Genomic DNA, 26,439 nt, shown 5'->3' with positions numbered 1-26,439 from the left:
TCCTAGATGGTTTGTATTAGGTATATCATGCCTTGTACCATTCTTCCTCATCTCTAGAGTATGGCGACCCTTGTTTACTTTCCTGCACTTAAATTTTGGGCCATGCTCTAGGGATGTAGGCATTTACTTTCTTGTCCTTTGTGCTTGCATTGTGCATAATGTATGTATAAATATACCTGTTCCTCCCTTCTAGTGTGATCGTCATAGTCTGTGTCACCTAAGGCAAAGCGATGCCTAATTTCCATTGCGAAAGAAAGGTGATGTGTTGCTGGATTTTTGCAGTGGAAATCTGGTACCCGGCTTGAATGCCTTAGGAAAGCATAGATTGGGACTACACCCATTAAAAGCCAAACCTCAAAGCCCCCATGTATGCAAAGCCCTGAAAGTTAACACCAAAATCATGTTTTTACTGTCAATATCCAAAAATTAAGGTTTTATCAAAACAAAGGACTGTCCTTGGACAGGCGTTATAGGGTGCCTAACACCTTCCTCACACATAACTAAACTTCCAGACCTAAGAATCAAGATTTTTTGCAATCCACATTAGATTGGGAAAAGTGCCATTTCTCTTAACCTAGGATTGGTAATAAAATCAACTAGAAACAAGTGACCAATCACACCTTAGAAAAACCCAATGATTGGTCAACTCGACCCATAGTTTCAGTGAGTCAAGTATATTTTGACTAGCTTTTAATTCACGGATAAAAATCCCTATCCCTATCCCTATCCATATTTTTCCATTAGATTCAAACCAGTTAATAGTTCTAAATCTAATTTAATTAGGTCTAGATAATATGAACAGAAAAACAAGTAAACAAAGCCAAAGAACCTTGAATTCTATTTGTTAGGTTCTAAAAGTTTAGAATAACTGACAAACTGTAAACACAAACTTGTCTAAATATAAATTTCTAAGTCTATATGTATGATTAGACAATGATCAAAGTGTTGCAAGTCAGAATACAAGAATAAGGAAGCTGTAGGTTTAGGAAATTCAAAATATGCTAGGTTTGACCATTTGAGATTATGGTTCGATTGATCGAGATGTATTTTTGCAAAATTTAATTAAAGCTCATCAACTTATTAAGCCCGTTAAGTGATTAGGGTTTCAGATCTAATTCTCCTAAATTGGGGTCACGTGAGTAAGTACTATAAGAGGTAGTATTAGATATAGGGTTGGATCTATTATAAACACTTCCATTTTATTTTGTGAATTTGTTGCCTTATAGATTGTTTGGATTAAATCCTCTCCAGATTTTTTAACTTGAAACTAGATTGTTTAGATTTTTTTAGGTGATATGATTGATATTTGTTAAATCTAGATTTGTTTAATTGAACTAAGTAACAACTTTGCTTTAAATTAGGTTAAATGATTTGTGTTTTCAGGGGTCTAAATAACTAACACTTGCATTTCGTTTGTTTAATAGAAAAAAAAAACAAAACAAAACAAAAAACAAAAGATCCGGTCAGAGATTTGGTTCCCATTGAGGACATATTTTTCATAGGGTTCTCATTGAGAAATTAATAAAAGATTGTCCCTCACCTAGTTATAAATAAAGACCAAAACCCACCCATAATTAAGGAGTACAAATTCTAGCTATTCCTAGTCCTAGATTACGTACTTCTTGGTTGCCGAATCAGCCAGCATCCACCCATGGCAACAAGCTTTGTACCGAAAATGCTTACAAATTTATTCTTGGTGCTGGTCCTAGCCACAGCCACATTTTTAGCCAAAGCTTCTGACCTTAAAGAAACCAAGCTATCAATGTACTTGCAAGACATCTCAGATGTAGGCAACCCCAATGTCACAGTGATCCCAGTTGCAGGAATTGCTGGCAAGGCTTGGACAGTCACCCAATTCGGCACCATATTTGTCACTGATGACTATATCACTGAAACCGCAGATCCAAAGTCTCCCGGAGTTGGCCGTGCCCAAGGCATGTACGTGACAGCGGGGTTAGATGGGTTGAATTCACATGTTATGATATCAATTGTGTTCAGAAATAAAGAGTACAACGGAAGCACCATACAAATTCAAGGTATTAGCCAACAATTTGTGCCTGGTACGGAGGTTGCAGTGGTGGCTGGGACTGGGAAATTCCGGTTTGCTAGGGGGTATGCTACTTTTGAGACATATTTCTTAGACATTCCTACCCAATACTCGGTTATCCGGTTCAATGTCACTGTGCAGCATCACTAGTTGAAAATGTTTATGGGGTCAACAGAGATAAAGATATGGACTAGTTGCTGTTGGCCATTAAACAAGTCTGAGAAATAAGCATACATTTATAATAATTGGCACAGAAAGGCAAAGCAGGACGACAAAGTCCTAGTTTGTTGGAGTTGCCTTGGTTTGTAATTTTATTCTTCTTCTTTTATTTTTGTTTTTAATATTTTTTTTTCAAGTATTGACTTTTGAGATGCTCTTATGGTCTCACCCTCAAACTTATCCTACAAAATATAATAATAAGAGAGATTTATTAAAAACCGTTTTTTGTTCCGATTTCCTTGAGCTAAACCAGTAACTTTTTACAAGCATGACTTGAAACTTGTGTACGTAACTTTGAGGTTGAATGTGCATGGCATCAAAGCCAATGCACCCAGACAAGAGTTGGTGGAGCCAATTATGAGAATTTTCTCTTGGAAATCCAGTACAAAATTGATCCCACATGGTTGAGACAGGACTTTGGGTTTAAAATTTCATAGACAAATTACATACGTAACTTTGAGGTTGAATGTGCATGGCATCAAAGCCAATGCACCCAGACAAGAGTTGGTGGAGCCAATTATGAGAATTTTCTCTTGGAAATCCAGTACAAAATTGATCCCACATGGTTGAGACAGGACTTTGGGTTTAAAATTTCATAGACAAATTACAATTTACCAACGCGTGGTTTAGTTCAAATTTAAGTATAATGATTTGATATTTGACATTTTACCTACTTAAGCTTTATTTCTTTAAGTTTCTGTAACTTATCTCTCTACTTTTTGTTTAAAACTCATTTTAATACAAAAAATTGACACAAAACAGATTAAAAAGTTAGGGTTTGAAGAAATATTTTCCCACTATATCAAGTTGCCCATAAATTATACGCAAATTTGCAACAGAAAATGTAAAAAAAGAAAAATGAAAATTGAGGATTTAATTTTACTTTTTATTTTTTTTTAAAAGGACCTTACTTGGCAATACCCTTCAGTGCAACGTTACTAGACATTACATTCTACACTATCATTTTGATAACATGAAACGAATTGAAATCACAAACCCAACACACAAAATAACCATAAAGTCACAAAATTTCAGAGCAAACAATAAGAAACAATTTTGAAAATATAAAATTAAAAAAGACACACTTGATCTGTTCATTAGTCGCGACCTCATATTCATCCGAATATTTCAGGTGAGCAAAAGAGAGTTGTGAAACTGGAACAAGATCAAGCTCTTTCTTAACCTCTTCAAAGAGTTGTGGGACAGTGGCCTCATATTTTTTTAGAAATTGTACATTTTTTGAGAAAACCAAAATACATTGTATGATCTTTTGTGTTTTGTGTTATGTCTTCAGTAGAGTTTATGTTTTTTTTCTCTCTCTCTCTCTCAAAAACCCAGCCAAGATTCATGAAGTTTGCTTCATTTTGATGGGTTTTTCACAAAAAACTTTCACAATTAGAACTTTGTTGGAGAGAAGTTTTGATATTAATTTGTACGGAGTATTTGTTTGAATTTTTTAATGCAATATTCATCCATTTCTTGCAATTTTTAAACCCTAGCTTTTTTACCTATTTTATGTTATATATATTTTTGAATTAAAATTTGTTTTTTTAATGGCAAATGCAGATGTGAGTTATAAAAGCCTAACAGAATAGAGCTCAGGTGGGTAAAATGTCAAATATCAAACTACAAATAGGTAACTTAAATTCAAGCCAAACCACAGGTTGATAAGTTGTAATTTATCCAAATTTCACTTACAAAAGGTCCTGTCAGTGGAGTTTATGCTCTCTCTCTCTCTCTCTCTCTCTCTCTCTCTCTCTAAAACCCAGCCAAGATTCATGCTCTATTTTTTTTTTCTTTTGGCTAATACTGGAATTTCACTTCATTTTGATGGGTTTTTCACAAAAAGCTTTCACAATTAGAACTTTGTTTGAGAGAAGTTTTGATAGTAATTTGTATTTATTTGAATTTTTTTATGCAATATTCATCCATCTTCTGCAATTTTTAAACCCTAGCTTTTTTTATTTTATTTTATTATCTATTTTATGTTATATTTTTGAATTAAATTTTGTTTTTTTAACAGGAAATGCAGAGGTAAGTTATAAAAGCCTAACGGAATAGAGCTCAATTAGGTAAAATGCCAAATATCAAACTACAAATAGGTAATTTAAATCCAAGCTGTGGAGGGAAAAGACCCAATCTAACGTAGTGGGCCTAGAGCCCCATGTGAGGGTTACTATGCGTCCGAAGAGAAGGAGGTGGTAAGGGCAAGGCCCATCTGGAAGAAGGATCCCCTAAAGAAAAATGGTTACAATCCGAGGAGATCGCCGTCCATCCGAAGAGATTTTATTCCTCGGACGCGAATAAGTACGGATCAATCGAACGTATAAAAGGTCAGAATGATCTTCCGAGCATTCCTACTGATCAAGATAAGCTCTGAGTATATCTGGAGACGATAAGAATGAGGAACTATCTAAAGGAAAAGCTGCTACCACCGTATTTAAGGCACTGCAGCAACTTTTTTGGCCACATTTATGTGGAGAAGACCCCTAAACAGTGTAACCTCACCTACCGCCACTCACACAGAGCCAAAGGAGATGCTTGACGTGACATATACTTAAGTAGGTTTACAGATGAAGTATAAGTGGACGATGGAGATGATGGGAAAGGAGGATATATAAAGGAAAGAAGCTCCTGATAAAGGGAAAAAAAAAAGCAATAGAAAAGAAAGAAAGGCATTACTGTAGATCTAAGAACTGTAATCACTACATAATCCATGATATGCCTCTTCGGATACCAATTCATTTCACTTTTATGTGTAAATTCATACTGGTTTATAATTGGGGGTTGTGATTATCTATTGTCAATTCCATAGTCAATCTAGCTCTTTCACCCATACTCTACAAATTCATTGTTTTGGGCTTGGGCCACAAATCCTAACCCTACAATTTCTATCTATAACGTTGCTATTAAATATATTAAAAGAAACGTTTTAAAGCAAAAGTTTATAAAGGAAAGTATACTAAAAGTTGGCAATATATGGCATTAAAATTCACATTAATTTTTAGAGATTTTCTAATTAAAACCATTGACAATAGCTATTCAAATTTTGAATTATATTTGAAATTTCAAAATTTAGCAATCAACGTATTTGACATTATGGGATAATTGATTTCCTTAATTCACATAAATGAATATTAAAATAAATATAATATTTTTTATAAAAATATCCAACATTACTTATACAACATCATAGCATCTATACTATTAATATCATCTCTCTCTCTCTCTCTCTCTCTCTCTCTCTCTCTCTCTCTCTCTCTCTCTCTCTCTCTCTCTCTCTCTCTCTCTCTCTCTCTCTCTCTCTCTCTCTCTCTCTCTCTCTCTCTCTCTCTCAAACCCAGCCAAGATTCATGCTCTATTTTTTTTTCTTTTGGCTAATACTAGAATTTCACTTCATTTTGATGGGTTTTTCACAAAAAGCTTTCACAATTAGAACTTTGTTTGAGAGAAGTTTTGATATTAATTTGTATTTATTTGAATTTTTTTTATGCAATATTCATCCATCTTCTGCAATTTTTAAACCCTAGCTTTTTTTTTTATTTTATTATCTATTTTATGTTATATTTTTGAATTAAATTTTGTTTTTTTAACAGGAAATGCAGAGGTAAGTTATAAAAGCCTAACGGAATAGAGCTCAATTGGGTAAAATGTCAAATATCAAACTACAAATAGGTAATTTAAATCCAAGCTGTGGAAGGAAAAGACCCAATCTAACGTAGTGGGCCTAGAGCCCCATGTGAGGGTTACTATGCGTCCGAAGAGAAGGAGGTGGTAAGGGCAAGGCCCATCTGGAAGAAGGATCCCCTAAAGAAAAATGGTTACAATTCGAGGAGATCGCCGTCCATCCGAAGAGATTTTATTCCTCGGACGCGAATAAGTACGGATCAATCGAACGTATAAAAGGTCAGAATGATCTTCCGAGCATTCCTACTGATCAAGATAAGCTCTGAGTATATCTGGAGACGATAAGAATGAAGAAATATCTAAAAGAAAAGCTGCTACCACCGTATTTAAGGCACTGCAGCAACTTTTTTGGCCACATTTATGTGGAGAAGACCCCTGAACAGTGTAACTTCACCTACCGCCACTCACACAGAGCCAAAAGAGATACTTGACGTGACATATACTCAAGTAGATTCACAGATAAAGTATAAGTGGACGATGGAGATGATGTGAAAGGAGGATATATAAAGGAAAGAAGCTTCTGATAAAGGGAAAAAAGAAAAAAAGCAATAGAAAAGAAAGAAAGGCATTACTGTAGATCTAAGAACTGTAATCACTACATAATCAATGATATGCCTCTTCGGATACCAATTCATTTCACTTTTATGTGTAAATTCATATTGGTTTATACTTGGGGGTTGTGATTATCTGTTGTCAATTCCATAGTCAATCTAGCTCTTTCACCCATACTCTACAAATTCATTGTTTTGGGCTTGGGCCACAAATCCTAACCCTACAATTTCTATCTATAACGTTGCTATTAAATATATTAAAAGAAACGTTTTAAAGCAAAAGTTTATAAAGGAAAGTATACTAAAAGTTCGCAATATATGGTATTAAAATTCACATTAATTTTTAGAGATTTTCTAATTAAAACCATTGACAATAGCTATTCAAATTTTGAATTATATTTGAAATTTCAAAATTTACCAATCAACGTATCTGACATTATAGGATAATTGATTTCCTCAATTCACATAAATGAATATTAAAATAAATATAATATTTTTTATAAAAATATCCAACATTACTTATACAACATCATAGCATCTATACTATTAATATCAGGATTCCTTGTTTGGGTTTCTCATTTTAGTTGAATAATTTTAAATTTTTCAAAAACACAAACAGGTTAAAAGAATAATTTACTATTTTTAAAAGACTTCCTAAGTTTTAGTCTTTTAAACTTTTATCAAGATTCTAAAACTTAGGAACTATCTCTGTCTCACTTTTAAAGATTATTTCACTAAATTCGAAATAAAAAATAGTCTTATTACATGTGCAAAACACGTGCAATGAGTTTTGTGTCTATACAAAGGCAGCTCTCTCTTTTAAGGTTTTATACACAAACTAGTATACATAGTTTCTCTCTCTCTCTCTCTCTCTCTCTCTCTCTCTTATTTTTATCAACAAATGGGACCAATAAAAAGGTCCCTCACCTAGTTAATAAATAGTGACTGAAATCCCAACCAAGAGAATCATTCTAGCTATAATCCTAGTCCTAGATTACATACCTCTTTGTTGCCTAATTACCCAGTATCCATCCATGGCAACAGACTTGGTACCAAAAAGATTTACAAATTTATTCTAGGTATTGGTTTTAGCCAATATTACACTTTTCAAAATTATTCCACTAAATTTGAAATAAAAAATAGCCTTATTACACGTGCTTGTATAATGAGTCTAGTGTCTATATAAAGGCTCTCTCTTTTAAGGTTTTACACAAAATAGTATGCACGGTTTCGGTATCTCTCTCTCTCTCTCTCCATCTCTTTTCTTTTATTTATATCAACAACTGGGACCGAAAAAAAAAGTCCCTCACCTAGTTAATAAATAGTGACCAAAACCCCAACTAAGAGAGTCATCCTAGCTATAATCCTAGTCCTAGATTACATTCCTCTTTGTTGCCTAATTACCCAGTATCCATCCATGGCAACAAACTTGGTACCAAAAAGACTTAAAAATTTATTCTTGGTATTGGTTCTAGCCAATATCACATATTTAGCCAAAGCTACCGAACCTAAAAAAGCCACGCTATCCTTGTACTTTCATGACGCCCCAGACCGGTGTGACTCCAATGTCAAGGTGATCCCAGTTACACGTATTGCTGGCAAGGCTTGGAATGTCCCCAAAACTGGCACTGTCATTGTCACCGAGGACCTTATCACCAAAAACTCGGGTCAGAACTCAGCTGAAGTTGGCCGTGCCAAAGGCATGTACGTGACGGCAGGGTCGAATGGGTTGGATTCACAAGTTTCAATATCAATAGAGTTCACAGATGAAGAGTACAAAGGAAGCACCATAGAGATACAAGGTATTAGCAACCAATTCATGCCTGATGCAGAGGTTTCAGTGGTGGGCGGCACTGGGAAATTCCGGTTTGCTAGGGGCTACGCTACTTTTGCAACACATCACTTGGACATTCCTAACCGATATGCTATTATTCGGTGCGACATCACAGTGCAACTACATTGTTGTTGAAAATGTTGATGGGTTACGGAGATCAGATATGGACGGGTTGTTCTTAGCCAATAAAAAAGGTCTGAGAAATAGGATTACCATAATAATAACTGTCCCATTGTTTAAGAAAATGTATCTCCTTTAAAAGTTAAATTGACTTTTGAGTAGATTTTATAATATGTCGTGTTACAATCATATTTTCTCTTCGCGTTTTTTTCTAAAATAAATAAAATGTCTTTATCTGTAATTTTATTTTTGTATAAGGTTATTTGTACTGGTTGCCTTGGTTTTGTATTTTTTTGTTGAAGCTATTTATTTTTCATTTCTAAGTTTTAGGCATTGACATTTGGCGTGCCCTAGCCTTAGCCTTAGCCTTAGCCTTAGCGTCAGCCTTTGAACGTGTATCTATCAACGAGAAAATTTAAATAAATAAAAAAATCACAATTTTTATTTCATAATTTTAATATAACAAATTATAAATAATTATTTATTATTTTTCACATAAAATTATTATTTTTGTTCCACCATTCATGGTCACCCATGTTAGGATTGTGGCAAAATTTGAAGTACAAGAATTGAGTCCACAGGATTTTCTCAAAAAATATAAGAGAGATTTATTAATCTTGGTAGCCTATTTATATTTATGGCATAATATTGTTAACCTGGATTATTGTGATCAACTTTTTTCTTTTTTTGAGAATGATTATTGTGATCAACTTTTGAGGAGGAAATGTAAATTGACAACACACACGGGGAGAATGGGGACAAAGGCACAATATTAACTTAAATAAACAACTCGATTTCATGTTTGAATTTTGAGAATTACTATTTTTATCCCAAACACAGTTGGATATGGCCATCTATAGACGTTGACCATCTAAGTTTGTCTCAGGATTTGAAATTAATGAAACCTTGCTAATGGTAATCCTACCCTATTTTGGGGGGTTTTTATTTAGAGTAATGCTAGAGATATTAAATTTTTTACAAATTTTTTTTATAAAATGTTGATGTGGTGAGTGGTTATTGGTAAATGAAAAAGTAATATTCATGGTGAGTCTAGGTGAAAACCAATAAGAAGTTAACTACATTAACAATTTGTAAGATGTTGTAAAATTTTATAAACTGTTGACGTGGTCAACTTTTTATTGATTTTCACTTAAACCCACCATTTACATTAATTTTTCATTTACCAATAACAACTTACCACATCAATAGTTGATAAAAATTTTGTCAAAAATTTTGTATATCTAGCATTACTCTTTTATTTTTATTTTTTCATATCAATATTTTCCCTAATTTTTGTTAAGATTTATGCAATAAATAATAAAATGGTAAGATTATGCCACATCATGAACCCACTAACAAAAACTTAACAAAATAATATTTTTCATAAAGAGTTCAAAATTATTCACGGTAAAACCAAAAAGGAAAAATTTGCTCCTCTCTTTCTCCCTCCCTACTCCCTAGCAATCTTCGGTGAGAATACATGAAAACTCAGACCCCCAAAACAAATCGATTGCCGGCTGCCATGTCTAATCAAACAATACCACCAAACCCCATCAACTCCAACCAAGCTAACTCCATAAATGGAATCTAAATTTACCCTAATTAATCACATGGACAACTTGATCATCAAAATTGAAACTTTCATTATGTAATATATGAATATCCAACTTACAAGACGGTATTGCAAAAAAAAAATTGAATAAACTTGTTGCAGTGGGCATTTCAATCAAAAACTTATTAAAATGGTCCTCCACATGTTATTCAAACGAGGGCCACTCTTGCTGAGTCACTTGGCACGTATTAATGCCACTCTGTGCAATAGCAAAGGTACAGTTGGTAGAGTCTCAAATCTCTACCGTAGATTTGAGTTGAATCTCTAATTCGCTTCTTATTGGAAATAGGGAAGGAAAAATTGAAATAAAAAAATATGCTAAAAGTTACAAATTACTGCAACTCTGCTTTCATTTTCTTTTGGAAAGAAAATGGTAGAGGTGAAGACACATTTGACTTGACGACCGGTGTTTGGAGTTGGTCATTGATAATGGATCCTATCGCCGAAGATCAGTAGTGGAAAGGGAAAAAAAGGAATTTTTTTAATTTTACCATGAATGATAAGAACTTTTTATGGGAAACATTATAATTTTTTTATTGTCTCTGTTAGTGGATTCATGACATGGCATAATCTTAGCCTTTTATTTTAAGTGGATGATGAGGATTTAAAAAATTCTACACAGTAGAATACCCCAGCTAGTAACTCTAGAAGATCTTAATACAAAGTTAATACTTATGAGAGACCTTTAATTGCAACCAGTTATGGGATTAGAACTTCAAAACATGAAAGCATCCCAACTATCATAATCTTCGAGAATGTTGAGAAAAAAAATAAATAATAAAAAATTTATAGGTGCTGTTACCAAATTTACTTAGACTACTAGCATGGAGAAATTATTTTAGAGGTGGCAAGTAAAGACTAAGAGTCTGTTTGGGAACAGCTTATCTAGTTTTTTGCTGAAAGTGTGCTGAAATATATTTGTATATTGTATCTTGAAAAAATTTTAAAAAGTAAGAAAACGCAGGAAAAAGTGAGGTTTTAAAAAGTTGTTCATAAAAACTAAAAGTTTAAAGCTGATGTCAAACTCACCCTAAAGACTAAAGAACACCTTTATTGGAATAAGTTGTTTCTTGTGCTTGTTTCTTTTCTTTTAGCTTCTGATGTCCCAAGTTTGGATACATTGCTTGCATAAGAGCATTCACATCAAACAACTAAGAATTTTAGTTTTTGACAACTCAAAACGCTACTTTGTCTATTTTAACAACTCACTTTACAATTTATCTAACATAAAAAGTTCTATTTTTCACATCACACCTAAAAACTATTTATTTTTTTATTCATCTCTCTCTCTCTCTCTCTCTCTCTCTCTCTCTCTCAGTTTTGTATCTCATACAAAAACACGTAGCTGAATATAAATGAATCTACTTTATTCATGAGAGATAACATGCAACATCTAAATTTTAGAAACAAAGAACAAGAAGGCGTACCTTGATGTAATGAAATTCAAAAGAAAATGAAGATTGAACTTGGGAAGACTTTCAATCATCACTCTAATTCAACAATGTGCCCAAGATGTATGGTCTCTCAATTAGTTCTATACGTACTTGTTTAAGAGAATAATCAAGTGTCTTGAGTAAACTTTGAATCTTTCTCTTTTCAATCATACGTATATTTCTGCACTTGATAGTTACTTTATTTAATAACTCTTATTAAATAAATAACTGATTATCTAATTGGATTAACCTTTTAAGCCAACCTAATTGGGCTTTAGTATGTGGCTTGGAGTGTGACCAAAATGGACAAATAAAACTCTAACTCTAATAGGCTTTGGACTTATCTGTCAACTCTTGACAAGCCCAAAGTTACCATTAATTATATTTAATACCACTATATAAATATAATTGAACTCTAGACCTTATTAATAAATTATATCCCAAAACTTTATTAAACATTTAACTCCTTCATGAAAATATTCGTAGTAATACAAATTCATAATATATAACTGTCACTTTGAAGATTACTACATTTTGATCCTTGAGTACCCGGTTTAATTTTTTTAATTTTCATATATATTTTATGAATCTAATTTCATAAAATATAAATTTTAGTAATTCTTTACTAAAGTGGTTAGGCCTAATACTCTAAATAATCAAACTCATTAAACTTATCTGAAGGGAATATTTTATATCTCTATAAAGAGACTATGAATTCCATTTTGAGAATATATGTTCCTTCAACATTACGTATGGTTGCCCAACATACTATGGTTTTAATCGTATGTCTAGATCTCATTCCTGATATATTAAAGCAACCTACATTTCATAATCGGGTTCACTATTCCCTCAGGATTAAGAGTTTATGTAAATGAAAGTCATGAGATTTATTATCTATATGACAGTCGTTAATAGAATAATAAATCTCACAGTAGTTCAGTTCATTATGTCTTATATACTTAAAACATATTAACATATTAACTAGAAGGCTTCACTTCCATGATCAAGACAAATCATCTTAATTGACATGTTATAGTCTTCACAGATGAAATGCCCAATTTCATCACTGACTACGAACTAAAATTTTGAATTTACAAAGAACTTATAATTTATATCTTCTGTAACTAAATCACATACATTTTAAGAACTATATGATAATGTCCAAATATTCATGCTATCATTATTTTAGATAATAATAAAATAAGTTTATTACATAAAACATAATGTCATTCATAGCATACAATAGGATTTTAGGGTACTAATCCTTACACCCTAACCTCGACCTCTACCCACCCAACCCAACCCAATCTCAACCCTAACCACCCTGACCTCAACCCACCCAACTGGATCTCAACCCACCCACCCCACCCCGATCTCGACCCACCCACCCGAACACCACCCACCAAAGCCAACATGAGCCATTACCACCATGAGCCACCACTTGAGAGAGAGAATGAGAGAACAGATAAAGTGAGAAGGAAGGAGAAGAGACACGAATGAGAGAATGATATAGAGTGATAGACATGGATGAGAGGGACAGAGAAGAGAAACAAATTTAATAAAGTGGGAAGGAAAGAGAAAATAGTTTTTTATTGGTAACAACTTGTTATAGTAGGTTGCTAGTAGTAGCAACTGTAGCAAGTTGCCTAAAAAAAGGTTTGACAACATTGATAAAGAGAGTTTTTTTTTTTTTTTTTTGTGATTTTGTTGCTAAAATAAGTTTTTAGCAATTTTCACACCTTTGGTGTGAATGCTCTAATAAAGTGATATTGCTCCTGTGTAGTTATCAGATGCAGCTGTTTGTTCAGACTTCAGTTATACTTAGAACATGTACTTACCGATATACTTGTTATTCGAATGTCTATCTTACAATTTTCTTCTCGTATGTGATTATATAATTTGGACAGTATTGGCTTGTGTTTCTTTGTATTATTATTGAAGACCTTTATGAGTGGCCGTGTGAGTCAGTGCGTGTATGTAATTATCTACACACTTAGTTGGGAGATGTTGGGTCTAGGGAAGTCACAACTTTTCTTAGCCTTTTGGCTAAGATAAGTGCAGGTCCAATGAAGCCNTTTTTTTTTTTTTTTTAGTGATTTTGTTGCTAAAATAAGTTTTTAGCAATTTTCACACCTTTGGTGTGAATGCTCTAATAAAGTGATATTGCTCCTGTGTAGTTATCAGATGCAGCTGTTTGTTCAGACTTCAGTTATACTTAGAACATGTACTTACCGATATACTTGTTATTCGAATGTCTATCTTACAATTTTCTTCTCGTATGTGATTATATAATTTGGACAGTATTGGCTTGTGTTTCTTTGTATTATTATTGAAGACCTTTATGAGTGGCCGTGTGAGTCAGTGCGTGTATGTAATTATCTACACACTTAGTTGGGAGATGTTGGGTCTAGGGAAGTCACAACTTTTCTTAGCCTTTTGGCTAAGATAAGTGCAGGTCCAATGAAGCCCTAAAGCAAGCTAAAGAGAGATTCTTCGTTGGAGGGATCATTAGATAAATCGCAATTGTTGTCTGAGCTTGGTTGGCAAATGCAAAATCTAAATTATACTTAAGCTAGCACATTACACCGCTGTGTTTGATGTTGGCTTATTTGGAAAAAGGGGGTTTAAAAGGCTCTAAAGGTTGTTTCCAACGCTTATTGTTAAATACTGTTAGAATATAATTAATCTCAATAGATTTAAGCCCATAGCTGTAGATTACTTGTACATAACACCTTGTCTACCTATATACTGTATAAGACAAGACCCTTATACTTTTCTAGCCTGATCACATTGTGATGAGGCTTTTTTTTTAAAAAAAATTATCGAGTGTCATAATTTCCCTTTTTTTATAAAAAAATTTAGAGAAGTTTATTTTGAAAACATAGATTAGTAGGAGAGTATTCTATTTTGTAGGCATCTTAAGTAGAGTTGAGATATATTTATACTGGATTGTCCTTAAATTTTTTCCCTGTTAAATAAACCGCAATTGTTGGCTTATTTGGTTGGCAAATGCAAAATCTAAATTATACTTGAGCTAGCACATTACACCGCTGTGTTTGATGTTGGCTTATTTGGAAAACGGTGGTTTAAAAGGCTCTAAAGGCTGTTTCCAACGCTTATTGTTAAATATTGTTAGAATATTATTAATTTCAATAGATTTAGGCCCATAACTGTAGGTTACTTGTACATAACACCTTGTCTACCTATATACTGTATAAGACAAGACCCTTAGACTTCACTAGCTTGATCGCATTGCGATGAGGCTTTTTTTAAAAGAAATTATTGAGTGTCATAATTTTCCTTTTTTTATAAAAAAATTTAGATAAGTTTATTTTGAAAACATGGATTAATAGGAGAGTATCCTATTTTGTAGGCATCTTAAGTAGAGTTGAAATATATTTTTATTGGATTGTGCTTAAGTTTTTTCCCTATTAAACATAAGGTTTAGGGATACTTTTGAACTACATAAAAGTCCAATCCAAAAAATAAAATCCTCTTATAAATAGTATAGATTACTTATTACAATTTAACACCCAAATTTTCAGACTTTCACACTTATAAACAAAATGTCTTTCAGTTACTAATTTGTGAAGCAAGACAAGGTTCAACTTAGAAGCCAAACATGAAATAGCTTTGAATAGCCATGAATACTGTTAGATGAATTTGAAAAATCAAACAACAAATATTTTAGGTAAAAAACGATTCAAGCTTAAATGCGAAATTGGTACTGTACAAATCAAAATTTTCAATTGAATTTGTTATTTTCATCATAATTTGCAATATTGCAATTATTGAATTAATCGGGTGGGAATAGCTTAACTTAATAGTTGACCTCCAAGTGTCTTTAAGGTCTCCCATTTCACACCCTCTTTTGAAGGGGAAAAAAAAATATTATATATACATACATATATATATATATATATATTCTCAATTTTATTGTCTTACTACTTTTATCTCCCACGATCTCTCTCTAGCATGTTAACAATTTTACACCATTTTGGACACCAAATATTTTTGCCTTCAAAAGTTAGGTTTGCTTATCCAAAGAATTGAAGATGTTTTTCATTCGACTTTTCCTTGCTTCAGCTCTCACCTTTTACTTCACAAGTTTTATTTTTGGAGCCACTGACACTGTATTGGTAGACGATGAAAGTATGTTCTCACTCTCTGTTTCTCTCACACGCAGTTGTGTATGTGATATATAGCTTGAGTTCCCTTTTTTTTTTTTTTTTCCTTTTCTTTTCTATTCTCTATAAAATCTTTGTTAAGTTGTTTACGTGAGTATGGCATGGAACTCAAATTTGGTTGAAAATATTTACAAGTATGATTGATTTTATTTTCTTTTTAAGCTTACTTACATATTTTGTTCTTGGTGGTGATAACGCTTCACAGTACAAGCTTTACGTGACATAGGGAAGACTTTGGGGAAGGACTGGAATTCAATGTAGATCCATGCAGTGCACAATTTGTATGGACCAAAGATTTAGAAAATGCTGTTTAATTGCAGTATCCCCAATCAAGGTTTTCAGATCCGGACTGTTCATTGAATCATAAAAGGAAGAAGTTCAAGGTTTTTGAGGTCGAACCGGGGTTGAATTGTGATGACATCATAATTAATTTAATAATTATTTTAAATATATATAAAAAAATTAAATTAATAAAAAAAAAAGTAACTAAAATAGTCCTATTAATTTAATAATTATTTTAAATATATATAAAAAAATTAAATTAATAAAAAAAAAAGTAACTAAAATAGTCCAAAACAAATATAGATAGTATTTTTTATTACATAACTTTCATAATACAAATAAAAATTATTAAATCCTAAAAAATCAATAGCTATTGAGTTTCTAAATTTTAAGTCATGACAAAGTACACTTTAGTACCCAATAATTTCTATTTTATGAAACCCAATAAAATAATTAAGAGACAAATAAGTTTATTTGCTCATGGCCAAGCCCATTTGACTGCCGATCTTTTTTTTTCCCAAGCCTATTTAAATAGTCAATGTTCACCACTATATGTACTAAAGCATTATACGTGGAGAGCTCTTCTTTTATTCAAAATTTAGAAGCTTTCAATATTTCCAATGCCCAGTAGCTAGTGTCAGTGTACTGTAGACACGTGGAGAGCTTAGGAAGCTTTCTATATTTCCAATGCTAGGCAACTAGTGTCAATTAGAGTAGTCATAACAAATACAAAGAAAGAGAAAGTGAGAAATTGAACCACATACATAACAAAGTTCAGCCAAAAAAAAAGAGAGAGGGAGATGGACAGAGAAGAAGAAGAAAAAAAAGAAAGAAGAAGAAGAAGTAGCAGTTGCTTCATGGCCCCACCCCTGCTTCGTCGTCATTTTCTTCCTTTTCTCCTTTTTTTTTTTTTTAAAGGTTCATATTCAAAACCATGAGAAGTGGTCTGATCATGATTCTCAGAACTATGAGGTCCGACCGCGAGGTCCCTACTTTTTTCCCATAAAGCGGTTCTTGAGGCTAAAAGAACCGTAAAATTGAACGGTTCAAGGTTTCTCCGGTCGGACCATATAGTCCGGTCCGGGTTTCAAAACCTTGTCCCCAATACCACCGGCTACCATATTGTCAGCATGTATGCTTTCTCTCTTTCTCACACGTACATAACACCAAACATTTAAACCATTGAAATATTGTGTTACTGTTAACAATGATAACTTAGGGGCTGTTTGGTTTTTTGTTTCCACCATCCATAATTCTGTTTTCATCACTCATATTACTGTTCACAATGATAACTTAGGGGCTGTTTGGTTTTTGTGTTTCCATCATCCATAACTCTGTTTCCATCACTCATAACTCAAAATATGTGTGTCCCACAGCTAAGAAGTCTATTTGGTTTTTGTTTCTAGTTTTTTTTTCCATCACTCAATTCTCAGTTTTTTAAGTAATGAGTTATGGAAACTGAAAACATATTTTAGGTGTTTTCAGATTCCAAAACTCAATTTTCAATGACATTTCTGTAATTAAACCCACATACTTGGACTCACGGTCAAAGCAACACACGTGAGGTGCTACTTTTGATGGGTTTCTTCGCTGCTTTTAAGATTCACTATTCTACCGAATGGGTTTTTTAACACCATGTATTTTTGGCCACCACAGGTTTACATAGTGTACTTTGGAGAGCACTGTGGAGAAAAAAAATTGAACGAGATAGAAGACATCCATCATATTTACTCTCTGTAAAAAAGAATGAGGTCGAAGCTAGAGCCTTGCTTATTTACAGTTACAATCAAAGCATCAATGGCTTTGCTGTGGTGATCACACCTAAAGAAGCCTCCAAACTATCTAGTAATAAACAAAAACATCACATGGGTTTTTTTCCAATCATTAATCTCTGTTTTTTTATTTATATCTAATATGGAAACAATGGTTTTGAACAGAATTGAAGGAAGTAGCATCGGTATATCAAAGCAACTCAAGAAAGTATTCTTTGAACACTACAAGATCATGGGAGTTTTTAGGCTTAGAACAAGGAGAGACAAAACCAATAAAGGCTAACAATTGTTCCAGAGAAAGACGAAGGGGGAAAAAAAAAAGGAGGAGTAGGTTGATTTCATGAGCTTGACCTCCCGATCCTGCAGCTATTCTAAAGAAAGATGAAGGAAAAAAAAAAAGTCAGGGGAAAAAGGGGAAAAAAAAAAAAAGGAGAGAAAAGTCTTTCTTTGGGTCAGTGTGTGAGTCCCAAAAAATAGTGGAAATAATTAAGTGATGAGAACTGAAAACATGTGCCAAACGTGTGAGGTTAAGAAATTGGAGTATTTTAAGTGAGGAGTGAGGAGTGAGAAGTGATGAGTGACGAAAATTGTAAGGCTAGATTGCCTTTTTAGGTTTGCCTTAGTTTTTCTTTTTTCGTTGGTTCACCATTTGGTGGGGTTTGCTCAAAACCTGTCTTGGATGTTTGGGGAGGAGATGCAGTCTAGTGAACTCGAAACGGGTTTGTCTTCGTCTGAAGAAGATGGGGCTCTTGAGGTTTCTTCATTGAGAGTTCCATTTAAAGCTTTGGGAGTGCTCTGTACTCTCAAAGACAAGGACGAATCTAGAATTAGGAATAGATTTCAATTTTCTTCCTCCGTTAAGATTAGGATCCTTGACACTAATGATAGAGCTTGTTCTTATTTTCCCAACGAAGTTTGCTTTTACGAGGCTGAGTTCGCTAGTGGGCTTCGCTTCCCTATTCACCCTTCACTTAGGAATTGTTTCTTTGTCTAAAACTTGCTCTCACTCAACTCGTCCCAAATTCATGGAGGATGATCATATGTTGTATGGTGATATGGATGTCTGCCAATGAAGGTTATATCCTTAGAGTAAAAGAGTTCTTGCATCTTTATCATTTAAAACGATCTAAGCTTCTCGGTTATTGGGAATTTAAACCTTGGGATAAAAGTTCAAGATTGGTTATTGATTCCCTTTCTCCCCTTCGTGAGTGGAAAAATAGGAAAAAAAATGGGCAATTGCCTTTTTTGAGCAAAAAAAGCAGCATTTTACCCTCTTTCCCAAAATAATTAGGGAAATGCCCCTCTTTTTGTAACTCAATAATACGACAGGCGAGTTATATAAATAACTCGATTATTATATAATCGAGTTAGCTTTAGCTTTGTGCAACGCTGACAAAGCAGACGTGGCCTTTTACGATTAAAAAAATGGTTGCTTATAAACGCATAACTCAGTAAGTACAAAATCGAGTTTGCTTTACATTTTCAAACCCAATGTCTCACAACGCCTATTTACTCTTTGCCTATTCGCGCTCCCTCGCTCTCTACCATTACTCTCTCTATACACTCTCCCTCGCTCTCTACAATCACGTTTCCTCACTCTCCCCCACCCTCCATCAGTCTCCCTCACCCTTTTCAATCAGTCGCCGTTGTTGGTACCATGGTGCTCTGTCGTACCCTTTTCGAACCCTCACCGTACCCGCCGCCATTGATTACAGGTACGTTGCTCTGCCGTTGATAACTGTTTTGTCTGTGCTACATTTGTTTTGTGGGAAATGGATGATTATTAGAACGGGATCTCGCATTACCAAAATCTTCAATTTTTTTCATTTGTTTTATGGGTATAACTCAGGTTCAAATTTTGCCTAGGGAAAAAAAGATGATAATAAGTGCAAGTTAAATTTTTTAGTATTTGAAAGTGGTTTGTTTGTTTGAAAAAGTTCTATTTGATATTGCCAAAAAAAATGGCTACCGTGGAAGGAGCAAAATAGCTGTATTTTTGAAGATACAAACTGAGTAAAGACTCAGTTGGAATCATTATTGATTAGAACCTTGGTTGATTGGTCTTGTGCCTAGGGTGCTTACAAATAGCAACAATTGTTCTAGCTTTCCCATAATCACTTAGCTTTGTGCATAATTTTTTTAGGTTATGGTGTGCTTATCATCATGAACATGAAGGAACCTGTTCTATCAATAAAATTTATTTATTAATATATGAAAGTATAGTTTATATAAAGATTTTCCATTTCTGTGATAGGTGTGGACTTTGAACTTCATGTTGATATCGTTTCTTGATTTCATTTATTGTAGAATTTCTATTTGCTATAAATAGTATGAGTGTATGCACTAACATTGAAAATAGAGAATATATTGTTGCTTTCATTAGAGTCCAAGCCATGGCATGAATTTCATGATTTCCATTTTATGAAGTTTCTTATATTAATCTATGCACTGATATTGAAAATATAGACTAAATGCACATCAAAGATTGTAACTTTTGTTTTATGATTATTAATATTCAATTTTTTACATTAATCTTCCATGTTTTTCATTTGTTTTATGATTATCAGAGGGGGATTAATCTATATTTGTCTTTCATTCTCTCTAAGAATGTGTGAGTTATAACATGTTGACTGTTACTTCAATCTATCTTTGTTTTTTTATTTGTTTTATGTTGACTGTGAATCATATACTTTTTATCTTGTTTTTAAATGATGGTTCTCAAATCTTCCACCATCCATTTGAATCTTGAACCAAATGATAAAGTCTCTTTGAAAATAGGAAGACAATTTGGTGAGAAGATGTCTTAATGACTTTACTTTTTTTTGGTACCCTTTTGTTTGGTACCTTTTTGTTAGTTTCTGTTAATGCTAGTTGAATTGCTCTTGTATTAATTCACCAGTGTGCTCTCCCACAAATTAGGATTAATCTTTCAAGTATGCTTTCTTTATTGCTAAAACCAAACAATTTTCATGCTTTCTTTAGTGTTTTGGAATTCTGTACCAACTTGTTTTATGTTCCTTTTATGGAGAGAGAGAGAGAGAGAGAGAGAGAGAGAGAGGCATAGAAGGATATTTTGAATGCCAAGAGTTGTCCATGTAGAGTCCTTTTTGTAATTTGTAGTTTGTACTAGAAACTTATAGTTTGTACAAAATCCAGTGAAGTATACACAGCCTGTATAGTTCACTGGATTTTGTTGTACTTGGTTTTTATATGATGAAATTTAAGCCTCATGGTCTAATGTAGAATCCTGACCATTGCTTATAGCTAATACTGGACCTGGGTATAGTTTGGAGTCTGATAGAGTCATACTCATATAAATGGATCTAGAACCAACTCCTTAAATTAACTAACCAAGCAGGAAATTGAGTAGAATTAACTCCTAAAATGTTGATAATAGACCTAAGAAGTAGGGAAATGGGTTGACTGAGTCATGGTATGCTTATATATCTAGTGAGTAGAAATGTAGAATAATTAGTGGTAGGGATCTTAGTGGTCCATTGCTCCATGTCATGAACAACTAGGTATCAATCAAGTTTCTAGCACATTAATTAGTCATTGTTTGTTGTTTGTTTGTTTGTTTGTTTTTTTTTTTTTTTTTACTTCAATTACAGATAATAGAAAAAAAAATAGTGTTTTTATGTAAAATTATGGCAAGTTCTTATTTATTTAAGCTTTAATTTGATTGCTTTTGGGTTGCATGTTAAGTGGGGCAAGAAGTGATGTTGACAATCTTGTTGGGGTCATAATATGTCTTACTGTATACATGCTTTTATTTTGTATTAATTGTGGTTTACATTTCAGATAATTTCTAACAATCTATTTGATGCCATGTCAGATATACAGGCACTAGATAGAGTGCGGCCTGGACCCGATCAGCTAACCCAGTTGACCCAGCAGCTAGATCATCGGTCAACTCTGCTTTGGAGGCATGCCGCCGACAAGGTATGTAGTCGTATTATTAATACATATCCATTTTATAATTACCTCATGTGCAATATCTAACACAATGCTCGTCCGTGTGCAAGTGGTGCCTGGCATGATAAAGGTTCGACGCCGTAAATGTGCATTACTGCAAGGTGGGCTAGACCCACTTATCATGCAATACATAGATGCAGCAGGTTTCACCGGGTTATTTAAGGTTCCTGATATGGAGGTCGACCATGCCTTGATCATGGCGTTGGTTGAGCGGTGGCATCTAGAGACGCATACATTCCACTTACCCCATGGAGAAATGGGTATCACCCTGCAAGATATAGAGGTGATGCTGGGAATTCCAGTGGATGGGCTAACTGTCACTAGGAGGACAGACAAGAAATGGAACTTGGTGTGCCAGGATTTGTTAGGCCATGAACCTCCATCTGTGATACCGAACTCAAACAAGTCTACCCTTACTAGGGCGAGGATAAAATACAAGTGGCTTGATGAACAGTTTGCCGCTCCCCAACTGCGAACGTTGGTGATGAAGTTGTGCAGTAACATGCCCGCTACCACCTACTTGTATGGATGGGAGCCCTGTTGTTCATGGACAAGTCAGCGGATCAGGTTCACTGTCGCCTCTACAGTTCTTCAACCCAATCAACGGTGTGAGACAGTACAGCTGGGGTAGTGTAGCATTGGCTTGGCTTTACAGGCATCTTTATCGTGCATCAAAGAAGGATGCGATGCAGATTAGAGGAGCACTCTTGTTGGTGCAGCTATGCCATATTACGAGGCCGCCTCTACCACCAGTGCACTCAGGGCCCCTTGCCATTAGGTATGTTCATTGAATTCTCATTATTCAAGCTAAGTGTCTCTTACGAATAATTATTTATGTGTAATAGAAATATTAGATTTTATTTGTCTCTTTGATATAATTAAAATATGTCAAACTAACTAACAAACAAAAGAAACTTATCAATGCAACGTATATGGATGTGAAATATAAAGCAAAGTTTGTTAAATGTAAAGTAAAGTTCAGTAACGAGCATTTGGTGAAACCCCATGTTTGGTAGGTGGAACAGGCCAAAGAGCACTGCAGAGCATGCCACACACGTCCTTGCTACGTACCGGACGTCGCTGGCTACATTACGGGCAAAGTAGGTATTCGGTTAATTTACTAACTCAATTTGAGGTTTTTATATTCGTTTCCCTCAATTGCATGACCACGTTTTTATTTTTATTTTTGTTTGAATTCTTGGATTGTTGTAGGAATGAGTTGATTTACGAATATTGGTTCCTTTCTAGGTTGGTTATGCTTTTATTGAAGCCTTCTAGTTTATTTAGGATCCATGCTTGGTATTGATGTTTTGTTAGATTAATTTGAATCATGGTGCTGATTGTCATATGGTGATTCAAGGCTCTTATCCCTGATTAATGAGTTGTATTGATGCAAAATACTGCTGTAGTGTTATGTTAAGAAACTTAATACTTCAGATTAATATTTACTAGTCGCTAACCCGTGCTATGCTATTAAATATGAGTCAGAACATTATTCTAATCACGCACACAATCTTCTCTTTTTCTTCCCCCATTTTCATACACTGCCAACTTTGTCTCAGGCTTGAACTCAATATAATTTCATTTAGTTTTGTGTTGTGTAGAATTAATGTGTTTCGTTTCCTATGTTGGGGCTCCTTTTGTTTCCTACAGTAGCAACACTTGATTGATGCAGCCATAATGCTGCACTACCTCATCTACCTCATAATACTGGAAATTATGAAGGTCAGAGTTAAAAGCCTACAAGTATATTAAAACAATTAGACCTATTTGAACTCTAGTAGAATAACCTACTACTAATTTCACGAAATTGAATCCTGGAAGACATTTTTCTAAACCTACAAATAAGTGGTAGTCTAAATAATGAAATCAAATATGAAGCACAATAAAGGAAAGAAAAAACAAAACAAAAACAAAAACAAAAACAAAAGCAATTTTGAAATTCGAAGGAAAAGTTTCGTGTACCTAGCATATGTTCATGTTGTGTTTTCCACATTGGCTCCTACGTTTGCACATCCTTGAGCTCACTCTAAGTTGAAACCTCCAAGCGTTCCTAACCAAAAATGACATTTTTTTTTTTTATGAAATATTCAATAAAATTGTTAACAAAAGTTGAGTACAACTACCAATCCAAAAGAGGTTCAAGTTTTGTACTCTTCTTGGTAGTAAAATAGATAATTACATGGTTAGATTCAATATTAGAGTTGTTGTCACAGCAATGATGTACCAAAAGCTCATTCTTGCATTATGTTTCAAGTCATTCAAAGTTCAGTGCTAACTTAAATCAATTACAACAAAACTGAAACTTCACCATAAAACCATAATAGAACCAACCAAAAAAAAAAAAAAAACTCAAACCTTAGTCTCTGATGGAGTCGCTTGGCTTTGAAGGATATGCATATGAACATGGGGCTGAAATTGGAATGTGGATCTCGGTCAACCTAGATCTTTTACTATTTTCTGCAAATCAATGCTAGTCATGTTTTAATTGCTTGTTGACTTCATTTTGTTAATATTTTGAACACAATGTTGTTATTTTACGAATAGAAGCAAGAAATTCATGTTTTTCGTATTACATATCACAAACATAATCTTAAATTAGTATGATGTCTCACTATCACAAACATAATCCACTTATACAGATTGTATGGGAGTCGTACACACATATGTTAGGCTCCCTGCCTACGTATTAGACCGCCGGGCAGCATATTTGGAGGCCGAGGTGCCATTGATCTACTTTTGGATAGTGAAGGGCATCATCCTGAGCTGGTCTTCCGTCAATTTGGGATGAAGCAACCAGTTCCACTTGTCATGGATACGTCGACTTTCCTTCACAAAATATCCCTCCAGGGTAAATGGGAGAAGAATTGGGAACATAACATGATGCCTATATTCAGCAATGGCCAACCGAGGCATGAAGTACATAACACTAGAGTCTGTGTACTGGGAACTCACCGTGAGGCAACAATTCCTTCCCTTTGTTGAAACCATTGTTCGATTAAATATCTTGAGGAGGTTTATCATGCACGCAAAACTCCCCAATAATTATTGTCGTTACATCTCTATGGAGTTTATCTTTCATTATATTTTAAACTCAAAAAATATTGTCTACATGGAGTTTATCTTTATGGAGTTTTATCTTTCATTATATTCTACGTCTCTATGGAGTTTATCTTTCATTATATTTTAAGTTCTTCATAAATAAGTGAATTTGTCTTGATCCAATTTGTTTGTGTGAGGAATGGTTAATTGGCAATGGATTAGGTAGACCACACCTTTGTTCATATAATTACATTCAAATTTTAAAAAGGTGGGTTGGGTTTTATTCTTTTATTATATTTTTAGTTTATTTGTTTTTGGTTGCCTGTAATTTCAAATGGACGGTGCAACTATTTTTAGTAGTGATATTTAGACATTTCATGATAGTTTACAGTCATACTAGTTAGCCTTACCTCTAGGACTGAAAGCTATCTAGTGTGATATGATAATATTACCTGTATAGTGCATAACTATTTTATGGTTGTTCTCAATTTAAGGACTACAATTTCTCATGAAACACTGTAAAATTGTGATTGGTTACCTTGAGGTTTTGCTTTGGTATTTTCATAATTTTCTGGTGTTGTAGAATTTGTCAAAAATAAATATAGTTTATCATGTTCTATGTTGTTTTCTCTTCGTAGTGGAATTAGGATTGAATAATGATGCAGATTGGACCCTTACCCACTATATGCTCTCAATGAGATAGCAATTAATTTACTAACTTGCATTATCTAAAAGATTGTTACCACGCAAAAGTCTACTGCTCCTGTAAGTGTCTGAGAGGTGATCAGTAAACATTCTTTCCTCCAAATTTGGAAGGCCGATACTTGGCTCAAACCCACAACACTTGGCTTGGACAGAGGCTTTTTTTTTTCTTTTTTCTTTTTTTTTTTCTTTTTTTTATAAGTAGCGATTTGTATTTAGCAATAAGAATTTAAATAAATAAAAATAAAAAAAACCGTAGACTTCATTTCACTACCTGAGGGTGCTTGGAATCACCACAAAGCTATAGAAATACTGTTCAAAATTCACTACTCAAACCTATTCCTGTAGCCTCTTTCTAAAAAGGTTCAAGAGTTCATTGAGTGAAAATTGCAGTCCATGAAATCCTCAACAACATGAAAGTCCAATTTCAAATTTTCAAATATGACATCAGGTATCTCGAATAAGTAACATTTAAGTCCAATTTTAATTTTCTACTTTTTTCTTTTGATTTGGAACATATTTATCCATGTTTTGCATCATACATGTGTCCTGCTTTTATGACGCCCTTGTTTTGCAGTTCAAACGATGTTGAGGTCTCTACAGAGGTGTGACGAAGGTTCTGACATGCACAATGACCTTAAGCTGACACTAGAATATGTTGATGAGCTGGGCCGACTTAAATGGCAAATGCGTTTGCAGAAGCCTTCGACATTGATACACAGGCCCCAGGTCGTGACAGGCAAAGTGGTGGGTCTTGAGGGGTAGACGTCGTGGAGGTGGTCGAACTGGTCACGACCATACAACCGAGCCGAATCCCATCTCCAACGAAGGGGATGACTCGAGTGCAGAAAAGTCATGGCTTGGCACTGATTGGGTACTGTCTGACGATGGTGGCAGGACACTGCGATGCACGCCTGATGCTGGTACTAGGCCATCCCACACTGCCAGACATGAGGGCACTTTTCCAGCCCAAACT

General features: G+C 34.1%; 1 protein-coding gene across 1 annotated transcript; it reads left to right on the top strand.

Annotated features, from left to right (window-relative positions):
• The first annotated feature begins 1,582 nt into the window (after positions 1-1,582).
• LOC111991518 (dirigent protein 23-like) lies at positions 1,583-2,509 on the top strand. The gene has a single exon (XM_065769681.1). It carries the CDS (start codon positions 1,652-1,654, stop codon positions 2,195-2,197), a length of 546 nt encoding a protein of 181 aa, XP_065625753.1. The 5' UTR covers positions 1,583-1,651; the 3' UTR covers positions 2,198-2,509.
• The last annotated feature ends 23,930 nt before the right edge of the window (positions 2,510-26,439 follow it).

Source organism: Quercus suber, unplaced genomic scaffold (genome assembly GCF_002906115.3).
Source record: "Quercus suber isolate HL8 unplaced genomic scaffold, Cork oak 2.0 scaffold_1270, whole genome shotgun sequence".
Classification (NCBI taxonomy): Eukaryota; Viridiplantae; Streptophyta; class Magnoliopsida; order Fagales; family Fagaceae; genus Quercus; species Quercus suber.
The sequence above is the reverse complement of the archived record's forward strand: the minus strand, read 5'-3'. Positions and strand labels throughout refer to the sequence as shown.

Bases quoted from the DNA above. Each gene is read 5' to 3' on its own strand.
- LOC111991518 (XM_065769681.1), top strand. From the start codon at position 1,652: ATGGCAACAAGCTTTGTACCGAAAATGCTTACAAATTTATTCTTGGTG.